This window comes from Gossypium hirsutum, chromosome A13 (assembly GCF_007990345.1).
Source record: "Gossypium hirsutum isolate 1008001.06 chromosome A13, Gossypium_hirsutum_v2.1, whole genome shotgun sequence".
Lineage (NCBI taxonomy): Eukaryota > Viridiplantae > Streptophyta > Magnoliopsida > Malvales > Malvaceae > Gossypium > Gossypium hirsutum.
In genome coordinates, this window is record NC_053436.1 from 109,236,147 (window position 1) to 109,255,960 (window position 19,814).

General features: G+C 32.1%; 1 protein-coding gene and 1 pseudogene across 1 annotated transcript; one reads left to right on the forward strand and one right to left on the reverse strand.

Annotated features, from left to right (window-relative positions):
* Window positions 1-2,048: 2,048 nt before the first annotated feature.
* Window positions 2,049-3,467, reverse strand: LOC107940284 (DNA-directed RNA polymerases II, IV and V subunit 3-like). Its single transcript, XM_041085790.1, has 3 exons — window positions 3,449-3,467; window positions 3,316-3,358; window positions 2,049-2,533 (listed from the first exon to the last, which is right to left on the reverse strand). The coding sequence occupies exons 2-3, from the start codon at window positions 3,352-3,354 to the stop codon at window positions 2,261-2,263; spliced, it is 312 nt and encodes a 103-aa protein (XP_040941724.1). The 5' UTR covers window positions 3,355-3,358; window positions 3,449-3,467; the 3' UTR covers window positions 2,049-2,260.
* Window positions 3,468-5,832: 2,365 nt separating this feature from the next.
* Window positions 5,833-11,920, forward strand: LOC107940285 (importin-5-like; annotated as a pseudogene).
* Window positions 11,921-19,814: the final 7,894 nt, after the last annotated feature.

A 19,814-nucleotide genomic window follows, 5' to 3' on the forward strand; every position in this document is an offset into this window, starting at 1 on the left:
ATCATTGTTTTAGTAAATAATATATAAATAAAAAAAATCTTAATTAGATCAATATGAGTTTTAGGATAATATTATTATAGATAAAAACAATTTTCTTAATATCATTTTGGATAATAATCCCTAGCTTTGATATGAGATATAATCTCCTTTTACCTTTTACATAATTAAAAAAAAAAACTCAATTGCCCTGCATGATATTGTTATTAGTGATGCTTCTTCCATTTAATTAATGAATTGTCCAATGGTCTTTATATATATATATATTCTTGATCAATATAATTTTGATATCCTCACTGATATTGAGTAGTCAAGTTTGAGTCTCACTTAAAAATGATAATAGCCTGAAACAGGGATGATTTTGTTAAATCTACCATCGATTTATAGTTGACACATTTTACTCCACCGCCAATTCTACTTCTTCATGGATGTATAATCTTGATAATCATTACTACTTTAATAGATATTGGATGCATTCATCTCCACATCACCCCACCTCATCTTGCTTCAATTTAATTTAATTTTTGCTATTTATCTTTAATATTTTCAATACTTTTAAATTCTAATAAATGTTTAAACATAATTATTCAAAAAATATTTAAACATTATCTTAATAGTTATATATATATAGATAAAAATGTAATTTTATATAGTGAAGTCAAGCGGGACAAACAATTACCAAAATTGCTCTATACTCACTATCTAAAAAAACTTTTTTCAATAAAAAAATTCATTCCATTCAAAACCAATCAAGTCAAAATCAATGGAGCTATTTCAATTTTGTCATCCCAAATTTCACCGTATGCAATGGTTTGTATCCTAACTCATGCAATTCCATGTTTTACCATTAGCTGGTACTTCCGCATGACTATGAACCTTAAGCCGAGAAAGGACTTAATTTTGGGCATAAAATGGATCATCAAGAGATTGTTAGATGGGCCTTGGGCATGGTTCATGAATAAAATTAAACTTCTTTATCAATAAGGTCCATTATATTTCCATTAATATATTTATTTATACCGTCTAGATTTAGTATAGTTGTCAACCCTTCGCTGTATTGGATTAGAGGTGTATTGGATTAGAGGTGTATTGGGATTAGAGGTGTATTGGATTAGAGGTGTAATAGCTAATCCACTGTTTGGTTGAATGTAATGGAATAGAGGCGTAATAGTAATCTTGTGTTTGGTTGAATGGAATAGAGGTGTAATAGCATAATGGAAAAAACTAAAATGACTAGAATACCCTTAGCATAAATTTGTTTTGGTAAATGATTATTGTTATTGTTATTTAAATTTTAATAATATTATTATTATCAATAATAAATAATTTAATCATATTTAAACATAATTATTATTAAATATATTTTAATTAAAATATATAATTTAATAAAATTCTTAATAATCAATATTCTTATATGAATTTACTCAAATCATAATATATGATACTATAAAATATAAATTAACATAATAATTATTAAATATATTATAATTAAAATATATAATTTAATAAAATTCTTAATAATTAATATTCTTATATGAATTTACTCAAATCATAATATATGATACTATAAAAGATAATTTGAAATAATTAATATTAAATATATTTTAATTAAAATATATGATTTAATAAAATTTAAAATAATTATAACTAATAAATTATCTTATATGAATTTGTATAATTTAAAATAATTATTATTACATATAATTTAATAATAATATAATTTCATAAAATTCTTGATAATAAATTTTCTTATATGAATTTATACAATTTAAAATAATTAATATTAAATATAATTTAATAATGATATATAATTTCATAAAATTCTTAATAATAAAATGTTCTTATATGAATTTACTAAAATCAAAATATAACTTGAGAATTATAATCTGCATAAACACTCAATCCGAGTTCCAAACATACGTGCCAAGGAAGACGATTATTAAACGTGTCATTGTATTATTTTGGCTTGTTTCATGTTTAAGTTGATAAGAGAATTCTTGGACCGCCAAGATTTACATAAATTAAGTAAAATTTAGTTTCAACTGTATCGGTTCAAAACAAGTAAGATTTGCCAGTCCATGCTTTGCTGGCTTTTAAGTTTAAAACAGATGGCATATAGCTGACAATTTTCATCGAGGAAAACAAGTAGTCTGTTCTACCCAAAATATCTCAAGAGTTTTAAACAAAAGGTAGTTAGTTAGATGTAAACACGCCTTTTCTGAAACCTACAAATGTCAATGGCTAGTTCTTAATTACAAGCAGATCATCCTCCTTGCATATGGGCACCTAGTTCACCAAACTGATCATCAGCTTCCACAGTATCCTCAGATAGGCGAACTGCATCCAGCTTCTGTTTCAAGATTTCTATAGCATTAAGAACCAACTGAGAAGCTTTGATCGCACCAGTGGATTCAACTGTAAAGATGAAACTGTCTTCTTTGGCATATATCTCCACAAGACCTGGCTTGCCCATAGCTTCAGCTTTCTTTAGCACCTCATCGTCATAGGTATACGCCTCTGGATCAACCACCACAACCTGTTTTCAAGATAAAAATAGAATTCATAGTTAGCAGCGCCAACAGCAGCAGCAGTGAAATAGCATAACCTCCAATTTTTGGCTCACAATATAGGGACTGAACGAATGCACTCAACATACATGAAACATATGATGCTCAAGCAAGTCAGAACAGCTATCTACACAAAATATGAGGCAAAAAAAAAGCACTAATCAAACGAACTAATTCCGAAATGCTCCAACACTCACTGCAATAATAGTCAGTAACAACATTACGGTATCATTGGAGACTTCCTATAGAAACAAGGTTTTCAATACAGTAATGGCAGCAGTAGCAAGCAGGCCCCATTTAAATGAAAGCAGAAAGAAATGTAGTTTGACACCTCGTATCTTTAGCTTTGAGATAAACACAGGGTGGTATTAACAGCCCTAATACAAGGAGAAACACTCCAATCCAGAAACCTAAACTGAAGCTCAAGTTCCATCAATATCCTCATGATTCACAAAAGTAAAAGGCACATAAGAGGAACTTTTGTAAGAAACATATAAAGACAACATGCTACTAAAACACATCCACATTTTAAGCTCAAGCAAACTAGAAACTCTAAAAGAAAAGACCTTGATGACGTGCAAAGCAATTCAATCCTCCTATTGGACAGACCATAGATGTAATTAATCAAAACCAGCAATTGCTTTAACAATCCAGAAGCTCTAGTGATAGCCAACACAACCCAAAGCTTAATCCCAAACAATTTCTTTGTTAGAATAGATGTAATGATGTAGAAAGTAAAGGCATAGCATACCTGTTGGGTATTTGGGTCAATGTCAAAGAATAAGATCATTGCTCTGCATTTTATGAAGTATTGATTAGACTTGGCAATTAATTATAACGGCACAGCCCTTATAGAACTCGGGAAGATTGTGAAACTTGTAAACCTCGTTAACAGCCTGAATTTGCTTAGTTATCTGCGAGTTAATTGCAACAAAGTAAATGCCATTTATTTGGAAATAAAAGAACAGTGGAATATAGAGGGAAAAGAAAAAGAACTGCAAGATGAGCATCCCGATTTGTTCTACATAAGATAGCCATCCTACTGAGAGCAGATACGACTTAAATACTTAATTGTCAGGAAATGAGAATAGAACAAATACCCGACCAGTATGACAAACCAGTGCAAAATAAACATTATTTAGAAGTTTTTAAAATATAAACATCATTCAAATATGGGCATGAACTATGAAGTATGACTCTCCAAATATATACAAGTGCCGAATGCCATTTAACTATCCAAAGTATGACTAGATATTGGAAAAGGTTCAACTATCCAAAGGAATTACAATCATGTCAAATACTATGATATAGGCAACCACTCAATACAATTTTTAAACTCGAAAACTGCATTAACATACGAGAATCAAAATCAGATAGAACACGAAATAGAACTCAAATCTCATTGACCAAAACAACAAACAAACGGGTATATTTTAGTTTATGCAAAGTCAATCATCACTTATTAACTAATATCATTACAAAAGAATAAAATTACAATGCTTTTCAGCCAGCTATCCGAAAGAAACCACTAAATGTTTACCTCAGACATGTGAAGCATGGCCATTACCACCCAATTCCACAACAGCCGACTTCTCTTTCACCAAACCATCTTCTTCTTTAATCCCACTATCGAGATCATCATCGGAATCCAAAGTGAAATTCCCCCCATTACTATCCATTAGCTGTATTTCAGCCCCTAATGGCTTATACCGCAAACCATCCCCTGAAGCACCAACAACAACACCGTTTCTTTTGCCAATAAGCGATAACATCCCAACAACCAGAACCACAAGCAAAGCAAGATGGCAATTGAATTACAATGTGGCAATAAACCTTGCTCTATGATAATCAGGGTGACTTCTGCATTTAATAGTATAATTCCCTCTACTTTTTTCATGTAAGCTACATCCATGAACCATCAAATTAGTGTAAAATGAAAATCCCATTTGCACAAACCATGTTCCGTGTAAAATCAACCCAATACCTCGTACCGATTTCGAGTAAATGGACCTGTTAGATCTCAATTCTAACATTGTTGAAACCACACAAATTGCTATGGGAACACATAAAGGATCAAAATATCTATTCTCAATCCCACTTGTATCCTTTCTTTGCAAGTAATACAACAAAAATTCTTCAACAAAAGCTAAAAGCAGAACTAATTCAAGAACAGGATCAGGCCAAAAGTATGAACCTTTCTTATTATTTAAAAGACCCAAAGCAGAGTAAAGCAAGAAGAGCAGAGCAAGTGAGAGCACTTGTAACTGGAGCACCGTCCCCACCCGATCTTTTGAACTGAAAGCATCAAAGATTGAAACCACAGAATTTAAGAAAATCGAAAGGGAAAAGATTGATACAAAGATGAAAGATGGTGAAGAAGAAAAAGGGTTCTCTTTAGTTTTAGAAATAGAGGCAGATTTGATCTGGGTTGAAAGTGAAGAAGAAAATGGAGTTGGACTCGGGTTGAGGCAGAGGGTAAAACAGGGAGAGGAAACTGAAGAGGCATCTAATCTGGGCAAAAGAGAGGGATTAGAAATCGGTGGTTTTTACCGATTAGAAAAGTAATGTATTACACGCGTATTAGCAATACATTGAACCAAACGACGGAATAAAGAGGAATTAGTGGGGCCCACCGATTGCCAATACACCCAACCAATCATGGTGTAATTGGCTCGCTCCCTTAAAATCTCTCATTTCTCTCTTTCCCACACTCCTCCTAAAACCCTCTCAGCCACCCCTCTCTCTCTCTCTGTCACACACAGCAGCCAAGCAAACGCAGAATACACGCATAAAAAGGGAGAGAGGAATCAATTAACCATCCTCTTCTTCATCTTCATCTTCATCGCTGTTATCGATCATCTTCTTCGCCGTCGCCGTCGCCACCATGGACCAGCAATCTCAGCTCGCTGTCATCTTAGGATCCGAGCCGGTTCCATTCGAAACCTTAATCTCTCACTTGATGTCATCTTCCAACGAGCAACGTTCGCACGCCGAGGCTTTATTCAATGTTTGCAAGCAATCTGATCCTGATCCTGATGCTCTCTGCCTCCGCCTCGCTCACCTTCTTCAGGTCTGTGCTCAACCGGATACTCGTGCCATGGCTGCTATTCTCCTTCGTAAGCTGTTGACTCGTGATGATTCCTATATCTGGCCTCGTCTCACTCATTCCTCTATCAAATCTGTGCTCTTGAATCAAATCCAAGTCGAAACTGCTCAATCTTTGTCCCAAAAGTTATGCGATACTGTTTCGGAGCTTTCTTCTAGTATTTAGCCGGAGAACGGATGGCCAGAGCTGTTGCCGTTTATGTTTCAATTTGTTTCTTCCGATTCCCCTAGATTTCAGGGTTCTGCTTTTTTGATATTTGCGCAGTTGAGTCAGTATATCGGTGATGTGTTGACTTCTTTCATAAAGGATCTGCACACTGTTTTCTTGAAGTGTTTTGAGTGAAAATTCTAATGCGGATGTCAAAATCGCGGCCTTGAATGCGGTTATCAATTTTATTCAGTGCTTGACCAGCTCATCTGAACGGGATAGGTTTCAGGATCTTTTACCAGCAATGATGAAGACCTTGATGGAGGCTTTGAATAACGGGAATGAGGCTACGGCTCAGGAGGCGCTAGAGTTGTTGATTGAGTTAGGAGGCAGACTGTTGATGTGGTGGGTTCTATGATGCAGATTGCGGAGGCAGAATCACTTGAGGAACGAACTCTTCACTTGGCAATTGAATTTGTAGTTACCTTTGCAGAGGCCAGGGAACGGGCTTCCGGAATGATGAGGAAGCTGCCTCAGTTTATTAGTAGATTATTTGCAATATTGGTGAGATTGTTGCTTGATATTGAGGATGATGCAGCGTGGCACACTGCAGAAGTCGAGGATGAGGATGCTGGAGAAACTAGCAATTACGCTGTGGGACAGGAATTTTTGGATCGTCTAGCAATTTCCTTAGGTGGAAATACTATTGTTCCTGTTGCATCTGAGCAATTTTCAACTTATTTGGCTGCTCCTGAGTGGCAAAAGCATCATGCTGCGTTGATTGCCCTTGCACAGATTGCCGAGGGTTGTTCCAAGGTATATATGTAGCACTTTTAAGCACTAGCACTGTTATTTGCGAATTACATTATTGTTATGTCTAACTCCAGAAGCGTACCAATAAAATTGCTTCCAACTATGGCTGTAAATGCATGTGTTTTCCATTTATTACTTGAACAATGAGCTGGAATTCGTTTAGTATCTCTTGATTCTGGTGGTTTTAACCATACCTTTCCTTGAGGATTTAGTTCATGTTTTGAAAGGGAAAAAAAAAAGATCACATTGTGTAGAGTTTGGACATGTTCCCTGTTTTTGTTGAATTTTAATTTGTTGCTGTACTTGCAGGTTATGGTTAAAAATCTGGAACAAGTGGTTTCTATGGTTTTGAACTCCTTTAACCATTCTCATATCCGTGTGAGGTGGGCAGCTATTAATGCAATCAGGCTATTGTTTACCGACTTGGGTCCTGATTTGCAGAACCAATATCACCAAAGAGTATTGCATTGCCTTAGCAGCTGCTATGGATGACTTCCAAAATCCTAGGGTACAGGATAGTTGCAAATATATAAAATTGCCTCGGGCTATAGATTATGCTTTTAACTGTTGCTAACTATTATTCCTCTGCCCTTTACATAGAGATAATGTGTCTACCTAATCTTTCCCTTTCTTCTGTGTTTGCATGGTATAATTGATACTCCTCTCCCCACACCCATAAATATCATTTATCCAGCTTGTTTCTGTAATTTCCTCCTACTAAAGTTGTCAATGCGTGCACATGGTGTCTCTATGGTGCATCGCTTGCTTTAGTTAAATCTTAATTAAGTGGTTATCTTCTTATTTGTCTATATAATTTACTTTAGTCATCAATAAAAACTCGCAAAATTTCCAGTTTGGAACATTTCAACTTGTTACTAGCAGATTATTTTCATCACTCTTTAGAATTCATTTATGGACATTATGCCAAATTTCTAAATGATCAAAAGATATGTTATGTTATCAAATAATGGCCACAAAGTTGTTAGATTTCGTTGTACAATTCTCTATCTTGCTTCTTCTTGAAAGACAAAAGGGAACTTCTATTTTTGCTAGCATTTATACAGATTAATTTCTAAAATGGTGGATGCATTTGCAAGAGCCTGAGAATGGATTGTGAACTGAATTAATTGATTGGAGAGTGAATGCTGCATCATGATTTCCTGAATATTTTATTAATTTTCTTGTTGGGGGGGGGGCAATCCTTGTTTATGTGTCCATGTGGATATTGAGTTGATGAATGATGCTTAGTTACCTTTTATTGAGGAAACTGAAGTAACCTAGCTTGTGCTCCTTTTTGTATGAACGTTTAACAGTCTTATTATGTTGTAAAGAGTTTTTTCCCTACCTTATTTCATGCCGGTTAGGTACTTGCATGTTCAAGATTTTCCTGTTTATCTTGTATAACATTTAATTTTGCTATATATAATTGTCTTAACAGGCCCATGCTGCTTCAGCTGTGCTCAACTTCAGTGAGAATTGCACTCCAGAAATTTTAGCACCTTACTTAGATGGAATAGTTAGCAAATTGCTTGTACTTTTACAGGTATGAGTTATGACAGTTGGAGTTATAAATATCACATCAAGAATGCATGAATTAATTTTATTAAACGATTTTTTTGTTTGTTTTTTGGGTTTTTAACATAAGATATAACATGCAGAATGGGAAACAAATGGTGCAAGAAGGGGCCTTGACTGCATTGGCATCCGTTGCTGACTCATCTCAGGCATAGGTTTTACCCTAAAGAAAGCTATATTGATCGTGAATTTATATATATATTTTTCGAGATGACTCAGTTTGACAATATGGGGGTTTGCAGGAGCACTTCCAAAAATACTATGATGCAGTTATGCCTTACCTGAAAGCTATCTTGGTGAATGCAACTGACAAATCTAATTGTATGCTTCGTGCCGAATCCATGGAGTGTATAAATCTTGTTGGAATGGCTGTTGGAAAGGAGAAGTTCAGAGCTGATGCTAAGCAGGTTGGTACAAGTGTAAAAGCACCGTTCCTGTGTTAAATTGTTTTGTTTTCCTCTTCTAGTTGTTTTCTTATATCTCAGAAGTCATGGATGGTTAATATATTTGAGTTTAGTGATACCATTAGTTAGGGAGTGTAATGGTGCAATTTGGAGCAAGTATCTGCCTTCCACCTGTGACTTTTGTAATTTTTCTTTCGTCTCATTGCTGTTTAATTTCATTATACTGTAAAATTTATTAATTATATTGATATTTCCACCAAGTGTTTACATCTTGTTTTTTTTCTTTCATCAAATATAAGCTTACCTTTTATCTTATCCTTCTTCCTTATTGCAAGGTTATGGAAGTGCTTATGTCATTGCAAGGATCCCAAATGGAAACAGATGACCCCACAACAAGTTACATGCTGCAAGTATGCCCATAGCACAGGAACTGCTTAGACAATATCTTTCACATTTTATTTGTCCTTGCTTATGATTATATCACCTTATTACAGGCATGGGCCAGACTCTGCAAGTGTTTGGGACAAGACTTCCTCCCTTACATGACTGTTGTCATTCCTCCCCTTCTCCAGTCTGCTCAACTGAAGCCAGATGTGACTATTACATCTGCAGATTCAGATAATGATATCGAGGACTCTGACGATGAAAGGTTATACTTTGTTACTGTTTTAAGTAAATTTGCCAGTAACGACATAAATGTCAATACATGCTTGTATTTTTTTTTATCCTCATTTGTATAGGTAAAAAACTCTTTTCTCATGTCATCTACTTCTCTATATTTCCATTCAAAAACATAAACAATCTTAGAAACACACACCCATGCTCGCATGTGCACAGACACTGCATGTACCCGTAAAGAATTCTAGCCTTAGCTGTGTTCATCTATGGATGGTTGGCTGGCTTATAGCAATTTCATTCTGAGCAAGTATTATTTGGTACAATTTGTTACTATTTTAGAACTACGCCAATAAGTAACTTGAATGTTGATACATTCATCTGTATCTTGTTTATCCTTCCATCATTTGTATAGGCCAAGGCTCAATCTCCTCTCCTCCCCCTTCTCTTTTCTACTTCTCTCTATGCTACACAAAAATACATACAAAGATGATCTAAGAAATTCCTGGTCATGCTCATGTCTGCAAACACCACATTGACACACAGGCAGAGCAGGGTGGGATTCAAATTTTAAAATTAAATTAAAAGATATGATACTAATAAATTAGATGAAAAGAAGGAAGTATATGATATGATATGATTTACACAAATCTAATAATAAATCTGTGAACTTGTGGTCTTTATTACAATCCTAATCTAGTAGTGCAGAAGAAACAAAGCTTATTATCAGAGAGAACCAGCCTTGCCGGAAAATGGCTTGCCTCAATGCCCGACGATCTCTATCAACCCTTTTAAGCCACGCCCTCACTGCTTCTTCTTCTTCTTCCTTTCCTTCCCGTTCTCGCTTCACTGTTGCTCTCTTCAACAAAACCCCAGTTTTTATCCCCGAAGCAACCAAAATCCTGACCCGAACCAAGACATCCGGGTCCGGCTACTTGCCTTTGAACGACCCATCTCCTAACTGTAGTAGCCCACGACCATCGGTTCTCCTAGATGAGAGTTATTATGATCATTGGCTTATCATTTTGGACTTCCCAGAACGCCCGAAACCTTTGGAAGAAGAAATGATCGATGCCTATGTTAAAACCCAAGCTTGTGTTGTCGGCAGGTTTTTAAATAATAATTATTCCTTCAAGTTTCATTAAATCTGGGTTTTATTTTCTTTTTTGTTTGTTCTGATCTTGTAGTGAAGAGGAAGCGAAAAAGAGAATATACTCTGTTTGTACAACGAGGTATACTGGGTTTCGTGCTTTTTTCTCTGTGGATTTGATTGATGAACTTAGAGGTAATTTCATTTCTCATTTACTAGGGTTTGGGGTTTACATGGTTTTCCCTTTTTCTAGTGTAATTGGAAGAAAGAAATGGGTTTTTTGAAACAATGGGTTTTCAGAAAGAAAAAAGAATTAACATTGGTTGTCATTGTGTGTGATGTGTTCTTAGCTGTCTTAGGGTTTTAAACCTCCCGATGTGATTGCTTTCTATACTAATTTATTAGGGTTTAAACGGTTTTCCCCAATTGCTTTTGTGAGTGTTTTTGAAACTTACAATTGATGAGGCATCCACTTTGTTCTAAAATCAATTGGCACTATGTTTCTACAGAGTTACCTCGTGTACGCTGGGTTTTACCAGTTTGGTATTGTAGCCGAGATCATTATTATGCAGGTTGGTAGTTTAAAGATGAAGTTTGCTTCTTATAGCCATTGAAGTTCCCATTGTCAACAAATTTAATCTCTTTTTTATTGGTGGATTGATTACCAGGGGATATTTTTGTTGATGGGAAAGTCCTTCATAGACCGCAATTTCCATGGGTTGGAGGATGTGGTGATGATGAGCTTTGGCTTATCACTTTCGAATTCCGGGGAGAACCTTCCTTAGAAGAAAAGATTGATTTCTATGTTAAAACCCTCGCTTATGTTGTCGGCAGGTTTTTTATTCCTTAAAATTTGCCTTTTTTTTTCCCTAGAATTTGAGAAATGGGTTTTATTTTTCTTTTTTGTTTGTAGTGAAGAGGAAGCGAAAAGGAGAATATACGCCGTTGGTGGTGGACTAACGAGGTATACTGGGTTTCGTGCTGTTTTGTCTGAGGGGATGGCTTATGAACTTCAAGGTAATTGCATTTCTCATTTATTACGGTTTACATGTTGTTGTCATTTATTAGGGTTCAGTGTTTAGAATTGGATTATGTTTGTCTAGGGTTACCTCTTGTAGAAGGCGTTTATCGGGTGGAAGAATATAACGAAGATGTTGATGGAGGTGGGTAGTTTAAAGAATTCAAGATGATGTTTGTTGCTTACTGCCATTGTCAACAAATTTAATCTCCTTGTTCTTTTTAGGGCATTTGCTTGTTGATGGGAAAGTCGTTCTTAGACCAGCCTCTTTTGGCCAGAAACGACCAAAGGTGGGGAGACTGGCGGACTTATTACATTTCCTGCAAGACCAGATGCTCGACGTTATTTATGGGGAAGAAACCAAAAGCAACAGCGGTGGGAAAAACCGATCTCGTGCAAGTATACGTCTTTTCCGATATTTATATTTGTAATTTGGCGGATTCATAAATCTCATTATTTATTTTTTAATCTTAAAAAATATTTTATTTGTATAATGATTGATAATTATTTGAATTATTAACTCGTGTTATTTAGGTTAACAGAAGCGCCGCTAATCACCATTCCTAATAAATATCAACTTTATTTATTGTTATTATATACAAAATATATAATTTTGATTTTGATAATAATTATTGATTATTTATAAATTAATTTTATTATCTTTAATGATAATTTTTAATCATCATCTCATTGTAACCTAATGTCCAAAGTTTTTTATTTAGTCACTTGGATATTAATTGTTTTTTAAAGTTGATTTGATGATCGAGACGGTAGATTAGTAACCATTAGAGGTGTGCATGAGTTGGGCTACCCGGCTTGGCTTGATAGTTTGCCCGAAATGTGAGAGGGTTTGTGCAAAAATAGGTTTGGACAAACAAAAAAAATATTTGCTTAAATATGGGCTAGGCCTCGGGTAATGTATTTTTAGCTTGAGCCCGACTCAGCCTGACTTGAATTCACTAAATGACAAAAAAATTATTTTTTTAATATTATTTTTAAAAAAAATTATTAGTAAACTAGGCCTTGAACATTAAAATTAACAACTAATAATGTTGTTTTGAACATTAAAATAATATTAAAAAGTGTAGTTTACTAATATTTTTTTTAAATAATATTATTTTATGTTATTCAATCTAACATTTTCTTTTATCTTTTTATAATATTATTTCTATTAGATAATATTATTTTAAAGAAATTCGTCCAAACCGAACCAATAACACCCACTCGCTACTTCTATTAGATAATATTATTTTAATAAGACTTGAAAACTTATTTTAAAACCCCAAAAAAGTGTAGGGGCTAGGCCTTGGGTACGGTATTTTTAGCTTGGGTCTAAATGACAAACAAAATTTGTCCTTTTTTTTAATTTTTTAATAGTATTTTCTTTTTTTTCCTCCCTATTTTGCTATCATTTTACTATTATATTGCTATTATTTTGTTGTTATTATTTACATATTATATAAAATTTATTTTATTGTTAATTTTTTATTATTTTAAAAACATTTGTTAATTTTGTTATAATTTTAGAGGCATTTGCTTGTCAAGTTGCATCTATTTTAGTGTTATTTAAGTATACATATTTTTTAAAATTTATTTTCGATTTGTTGAGAAATATTTATTTTGATGTTTTTAGTATTTTTAATGGTTTATATATATTTTTAAAAATAATATAAAAATTAATATGTGCGGGCTAGGTTGGACCCGAGTTTTAATATTTTTATTCGGATCGGGCTTGAGCAAAATTTTAGGCTCATTTTTTGGGTCTAGTATCCATCAATCAATAGAGAAACATATTTTAGATGCCAAGTCGATTTGATGGTTGTTAAAGATTGGATAAGAAAATTGTTTGGATTTTGATTCATAGTTTCATAATGTTTAAAGTTGTTTTATAAAGAAAAAAAATTATAAAAAAGAAAATGAATTAAAGCTTTTGATTTAATTATTCTTAAGAAAGTTTTTTGGAAACGCCTTACCTTTACAAAATATCGATTTTGGATCTAACAAATTTTTATATACAACAATAAATACAACTTGCAAACTCATAAGAAAGGTGTCACTATTAGTCTTGCTGGAAATATTAATTATGTATGTTGCGTTTGTGGAAAATTGAACCTTTTAACTAAAGTTATATGCCTTACCTTAGCATACCTAGTACTTGGCTATCACTTGGTTAGGGTTCAAATCCCATGATATTCATAGATTTATGATGTTCAAAGTTGTTTTAAAAAAAAATTATAGAAAAGAAAATGAATTAGAGCTTTCGATTGGTGTCGGCGATGAGAACAGAAAAGATCATATAACAACGATTTTAACAACTCAGCGACTTAAATAAAAATTTTTGAATAATTAAATAACATTTTGTAACTTTTTAAAGTTGAATAACCGACACGTAATTTTACTTATAGTTTAATGACTTTGAATATAATTTAAATTATTTAAAATAAACAGTATTGTTAAATATAAATATCATAAATCTAAAAGGTAAGTAAAATTTGAAAATCAATAAACTAGTGTAAAATGTTTAATGGATGATATAATTTTAAAAAAGAAATAAATTTATCAAGTGATAAATATATCTTATTAAGAATATTAGATCACGATAAAACAATTATTTAAAAGTATATATTTATTAAAAATTATGTAAATGATAAAGTTGAAGATTTAAATTTTATTTTTTTGTAGATTTTATTTTTTTGAGTTTAGATAAAAATATAAGAAGATAAAAACATATTTATATAATATAATTTATTATGTAAAAAGTATGATTTTTAATTTTTTTATAGATAAATTATTGGTTTAATATATTTTCGGTACCCAAGTTTGATACATTTTTATAATTTGGTACTTATATTATTTTTTTATTCAATTTAATATATGGATTTAATAAAAATTATATATTTTAATAGTTTAACATAACGAGTTTAACTTTTTAGAAAGATATTGTGCTAAATATGAATAAAGATAAGATATGATACGAAATTTCTATTTTTTGAACAATAAACCGGTTATACTTTAATTTCTAATAAAATTACATCCTATATTTTTATAATTATACTCATGGCATCAATGCAATTAAACCACGTATATCACCACACACACATATATATATACACACACACAATGTTTTTGAGACTCGAGATAAATATTAGACACAAGTATGTGTTTGATATAATGATACTCACTCTTTTCCAAACAAATCTTTTTCATATATTCAAAGATACAAATATTTTGAAAAAATAATACGAGTTAAAAGTAACACAGCGTGTGTATATATATATATAAAAGAGAGTAGCAGCTTAATTGAGTTGAGTGAAGAGGCAGAAAGTCATCTTTGGCTCAAACCCACTCTCTATATCTTCATGCAAGACACTTCCACGACCAAAAATGACATATATATATATATATATATATATGATCATGTGTTGTGCTGCGGGAGTTGCTGCTAAATATTTATGGGTAGAGGTGGGAATGGAGGTTGACTTTTTTGGAAATGGAGGAATAACATAACACCATGTTTTTTTATGTTGAGAATAATTAATACATACCGAATGGAATATATATTGTACAAAATACAATCTTCATTTTTTCCCCTTTTTTTGTTCTCAATTTGACCTTTGTGGGAATTCAAACAACACCAATTCACTCTTTCTAATACAATCGGATCGAAAACTGGTTAAGGTATCTTTTCGAAGAAGGGGATTAAACTAGTATGGACCGATTGAATTGAGCAGTTGAATCTGATTTTTAATTTTTTTAAACATTTTTTTAATAATTTATTTGATTGAATTGAATGGATTGATCGAACTAATCAAATCAATTAAATTGATGAACTGATAATTTGACCAATTCTATCATCAGTTCGATTCTAAAAACTTTAGTCATATCATCCATGGGGTATAAAGGAAAGGTGATTGGGCATTGTGGGAATATAATTTTTTGAGAGGATATGGAGATGAATAGTTACATGCTTTGGTCTTTCATATATTGAGATATGTTGTTCAAAATCAAAAGGAATTAAAAAAAATCATGGGTCAAAACCCTATTTTCTTTTTGGGTTGAATTGTCTTTTTAATTATCTCTTAATTTAGCAACACACTCTTAAACACTTACCTAATTAAGAAAAAAATCCAACTAATCTGCATGATATTGTGCTTCGTGATGCTTCTTCCATTTGATTAATGAATTGCCCTAATATATATTGTCGAAACCATTTTTTAAAATCGATTTTTGGAAAATGGGAATCGACTTTAAGAAAAACGAAAACGGGAGTCGCCACCAATCCTTTTAGGTGTGATTGGATCACCTTATAAAATGTTTTGTTTTAAAACATTAATTTTGGTCTACGAAATTTGAGAAAACGGATTCGGGAGTCGGTTACGTACAAGGAAGGGTTAGCACCCTCGTAACGCCCAAAAATTGGTACCTAGTTGATTATCAAGTGTCTTTAATGTCGGAAATTTGAAAGTTTTAAGATGCAATCCTCTTTAGAATATTTTAATTTTGAAAATTAGGGTTCACTTGTATAAAATGAATCAAAATATTACATCTATTAAGTTAGGAAGCAATATTTTTTAAGACATTCGAAGCTAAGCTAGCCCCTTTTGAAAATCCCTATCTTACAACGACAAAACGCCATATCCAGTAAGTTAGGACACAACGCTTTGAAATTTCAAGACAGTTACTCGTATTTTGTAAACCTTAAAACCTAGAAGGGTGCTTGACTATTCGAACTCAACGAGAAAAGTTGCAACTCAGTAAGTTAGGGCACTACCTTTCTCGAAGTTTCCAAATACCAAGCATTGCCTTTTTATTTGAAAATTTTGGAATCTCATTTTTAATGATGTATGAAGAATCATATAAAATAGAATATTGCAATAATAAGTAAATAAAACATGCATTTAAACAATACAACGGCAATAATGCAAAGATCTTACACTAGATATATATATATGTTTAAAATTACATAACATCATACCCACAAAGATACACATAGCGTATATTGAAAATGAATAAGCAAAACATATAAACATGCAAAATAATTATCTCAAAAGTGATGCATGATATACAATTTGACATAAATTAAACATTACCACTTTGGGCATATATCATCATAAATAATCTAAAGGTTCATATATTATTGCTACATACAAAACATAATGAAGTGCATAATGAATACAACAAATATGAAATCGCAGTATACATATATAATAATACAAATCACAATAAAGAATTAATTTCATGCAAATATACGAAAACAAATGATATGTAGAAGTTTAACCTACTATATCAGAATAAGAGAAAACTAAAGATAAATAAATAAATTAAAATGTATAAAATATAAATCCAATGAAAACAAGATATTTTGAAATATATTGAATAATATAAGAGCGATAAAAGAGAACCTCATCCCTTTTTTATAAAAGATATATACATATAAGTTATATTATAGGGTATAATATCTATATATAAAAATGTACTAAGTATTAATATTACATTTATTTATAGAACTTTAAAAATGTATATAATTAATAAATAATAAAATGATGTATAATTTATGATAAAATAAAGGTAATGTAAGGAAATATAGTATAATATATAATGTATTACATAATTTACAAATAAAAATATAAAAATATAAATTGTATAATATAAAAATATAACATAATATATATAATATAATATATAAAAAAATATTATGATGTATAGTAAAATATAATTTGTAACAAATAGAATATAATGTATAATAATAATGATGTAACAAATTATAAAAATTATAGTGAAATAAATAATATTATAAAAATTTATGACACATAATAAAATTTATATATATAGTGTAAGTAATAAAAATAAAATAATATATTATTATGTACATAACTAATGTTTATAGATATATAAAGTTTTTTTTAAAAATAAATTAAATTAAAGGTATATAGGGATTAAGATTAAATTTAATTAAGGAATTTAGAGTTAATTACAAATAAATAAAGAAAACTGGGCCAAGTTGGAACACGGACTAAAGCCGAGGGACTCATTGGGAAATTTGCCCTAATCCCAAAACGACACCGTTTCTCCAAATCAATTTAAATGCTACTGTGAGGACCAAATTGAATCAAAATTAAAGTATTAGGGTTAAATTAAAAATAATAAAATAAAATTATAAAAATTAAAAAACACGGGGGGACCAATTATGAAATTAACCCATTTTCCAAAAACACGCGGATCCTCCCCGGTAATCGGGTCAACACGGGAATCCTAAGCCTTGATACGATGCCGTTTTATGCTTATTGAGTTAAACCAAAACGGCACCGTTTCGTTAGGGCTATATAAGCCAAATGTTAAGCTTTAAAAATCATTTTGCACCCAGTTTAGAAAAAAAAACGAGAGAGATCCTCTGAAATTCTTCCCAGCCCTCTGAGCTCTGGCCCCCGGCCGGTCTGCTCCATTCATCGGACCTACGTGCTCAGCCTCACGCACCGTCACCAACTCCGCCACACACGGTGGTTTGGGTCCAAAAAGCTTCTCTTTTCTCGGCGAATCTAGAAGGTACTTCTTCCTCCTCTTTTTTTAATGTATTATATGCAGGTTGTTTGCAATAAAGTAAAAAATAAAAGGTAGAAAGAGAACAATAGATCACCTTCGTTTCTCGTGAAATCTTTCTGATATATTATTGCAAAAATATTTGGTGTACAATATCTCTGTGGTGTTTTTCTCTCTGTATATGTGTATCGTAAGTGTCCTTTACAGATTGAGAAAAAGGCTTTATAGCCTCGATAAACCATTACAAGTTTTGGAAAGAAATCTCTGATTTCTTTCCGTATTCGCTTCGCATGTCTGCTGTGATTTTCTTTCCTTTTCCTGCAGGTGACCGCGAAAATTACGGTGGTTGCTGGCGTGGACTCGTGTTGACGATGATTCGGCACGATCGGTGGAAATGGCCCTAACATGGTGTTGAAATATTGGCCCCCTGGTGGAGGCGTGATCGGTGGCTGAGCTGAAGGGTCGTGGTGCGTTGAAAGGCCTGTGACAATGCATTGATGACCTGAGACAGAGCATTGATGGCAGATGCTCCCCGAATCTTCCAGAAGCAGTGGCGGCTCGAGGAGAGAAAGAAGAAAGGCAGAAACCCTAGGGTTTCCTGCCTTGGTGTAACAGGCTGGGCCAGTTGGGCCGCTTTAGTCCTGGGCTAATTGTATAACGAGTTTAAGTGTGGGTTTAGTTTGGGTTTTAATTTTTGGGCTCTGTATATGGACTGTTTAAATAAATAAACATTTATTTATTTTAAGTTTTTTTTGGTTTTAAGGCCCGGTCAAATTTGGGCTATTACATATATATATATGTATATATATATATACTCTTGATCAATGTAGTTTGGTATCATTATCAGATATCAAGTAGTAAAGTTTGAGTCTCATTTAGAGATGATAATAGAGTGGGGTAGGGGTGATTTTGTTAAATCATCATCATTCCCATAGCGGGCACGTTTTACTCCACCACTAATTCTGTTTCATTATTAATGTATGATATTAATAATCACTACCACTTTTTTTTATAATACTTTAGTACATTTTACTGTCTTAATAATTATATATATAAAGATAAAAATGTAATTTTATGTAGTGAAACGAGATGGGACAAGCAATTACTATAATTGTTCTATATTCACTGACAAAAAAATTTACTCCATTCAAAACGAATCGGATCAAAATCAATCCAGCTATTTTGATTTTGTTGGTATTGATTAAAAAATATTAGTGTTATCTAATCATAATTGAGTTGAGAATTGATTATGGCATCGATTTTGGGAGAAAGGACGAAGGTAAGGGCTAGAAATAAATAAAAATTTTATTTATCTAGCCCCTTGTTTTTGCACCCTTGAATTGGTATAGATCGATTAAACCAAGGTAAAAATTAGTTGAACTCAATTTTATTTATTTTTCTAATAATTTACCTAACTAGATCAAAATTAGTGGTTTGATCAGTTTTAGCACTAACGAACTCCAAAAATATTGATTTTTACATGCTCAAAAAAGAGAGCTTGTTTGTGTGCTAGATAGTTAAATTGGACCAATTATATTTGTTGAATCAAGTTGGGTTTTTAAACCATGTTGTTTAAAGGCTATCAAACTTTTTATCATTCAATTTAACAAAATAAAATGATAATACATATTTAAGCACATTCAAACTCACATATTAATTATTGCAACAACATTGACGTCAATTAAACTAAGACTATTTACTATTTTTAATTTTATTTTTAAAATTAAAGAAAAAATATTTTCAATGAGTAAAATAGTTTTTCTTTAATAAAATATTTAAATTTTCACTCTAAGTAAACAAATAAATACAAATTTGTTAGTATTCTATCAATCATGCATGTGATTACAATCACATTTTTCTTCTTCTTCTATTTTGCTGACTGTTTAAGATGCAAGGGACATGATTTTCATTAAAATTGCATTTTAAATACACACAAATCTCATTA

What these genes read in the sequence shown, in the direction of transcription:
- LOC107940284 (XM_041085790.1), bottom strand. Translation starts at nt 3,354, where the DNA reads ATGATCTTATTCTTTGACATTGACCCAAATACCCAACAG. An exon ending in TTGACCCAAATACCCAACAG is followed by an intron (nt 2,534 to 3,315) that starts GTATGCTATGCC and finishes TCTTGAAAACAG; the next exon opens with GTTGTGGTGGTTGATCCAGA.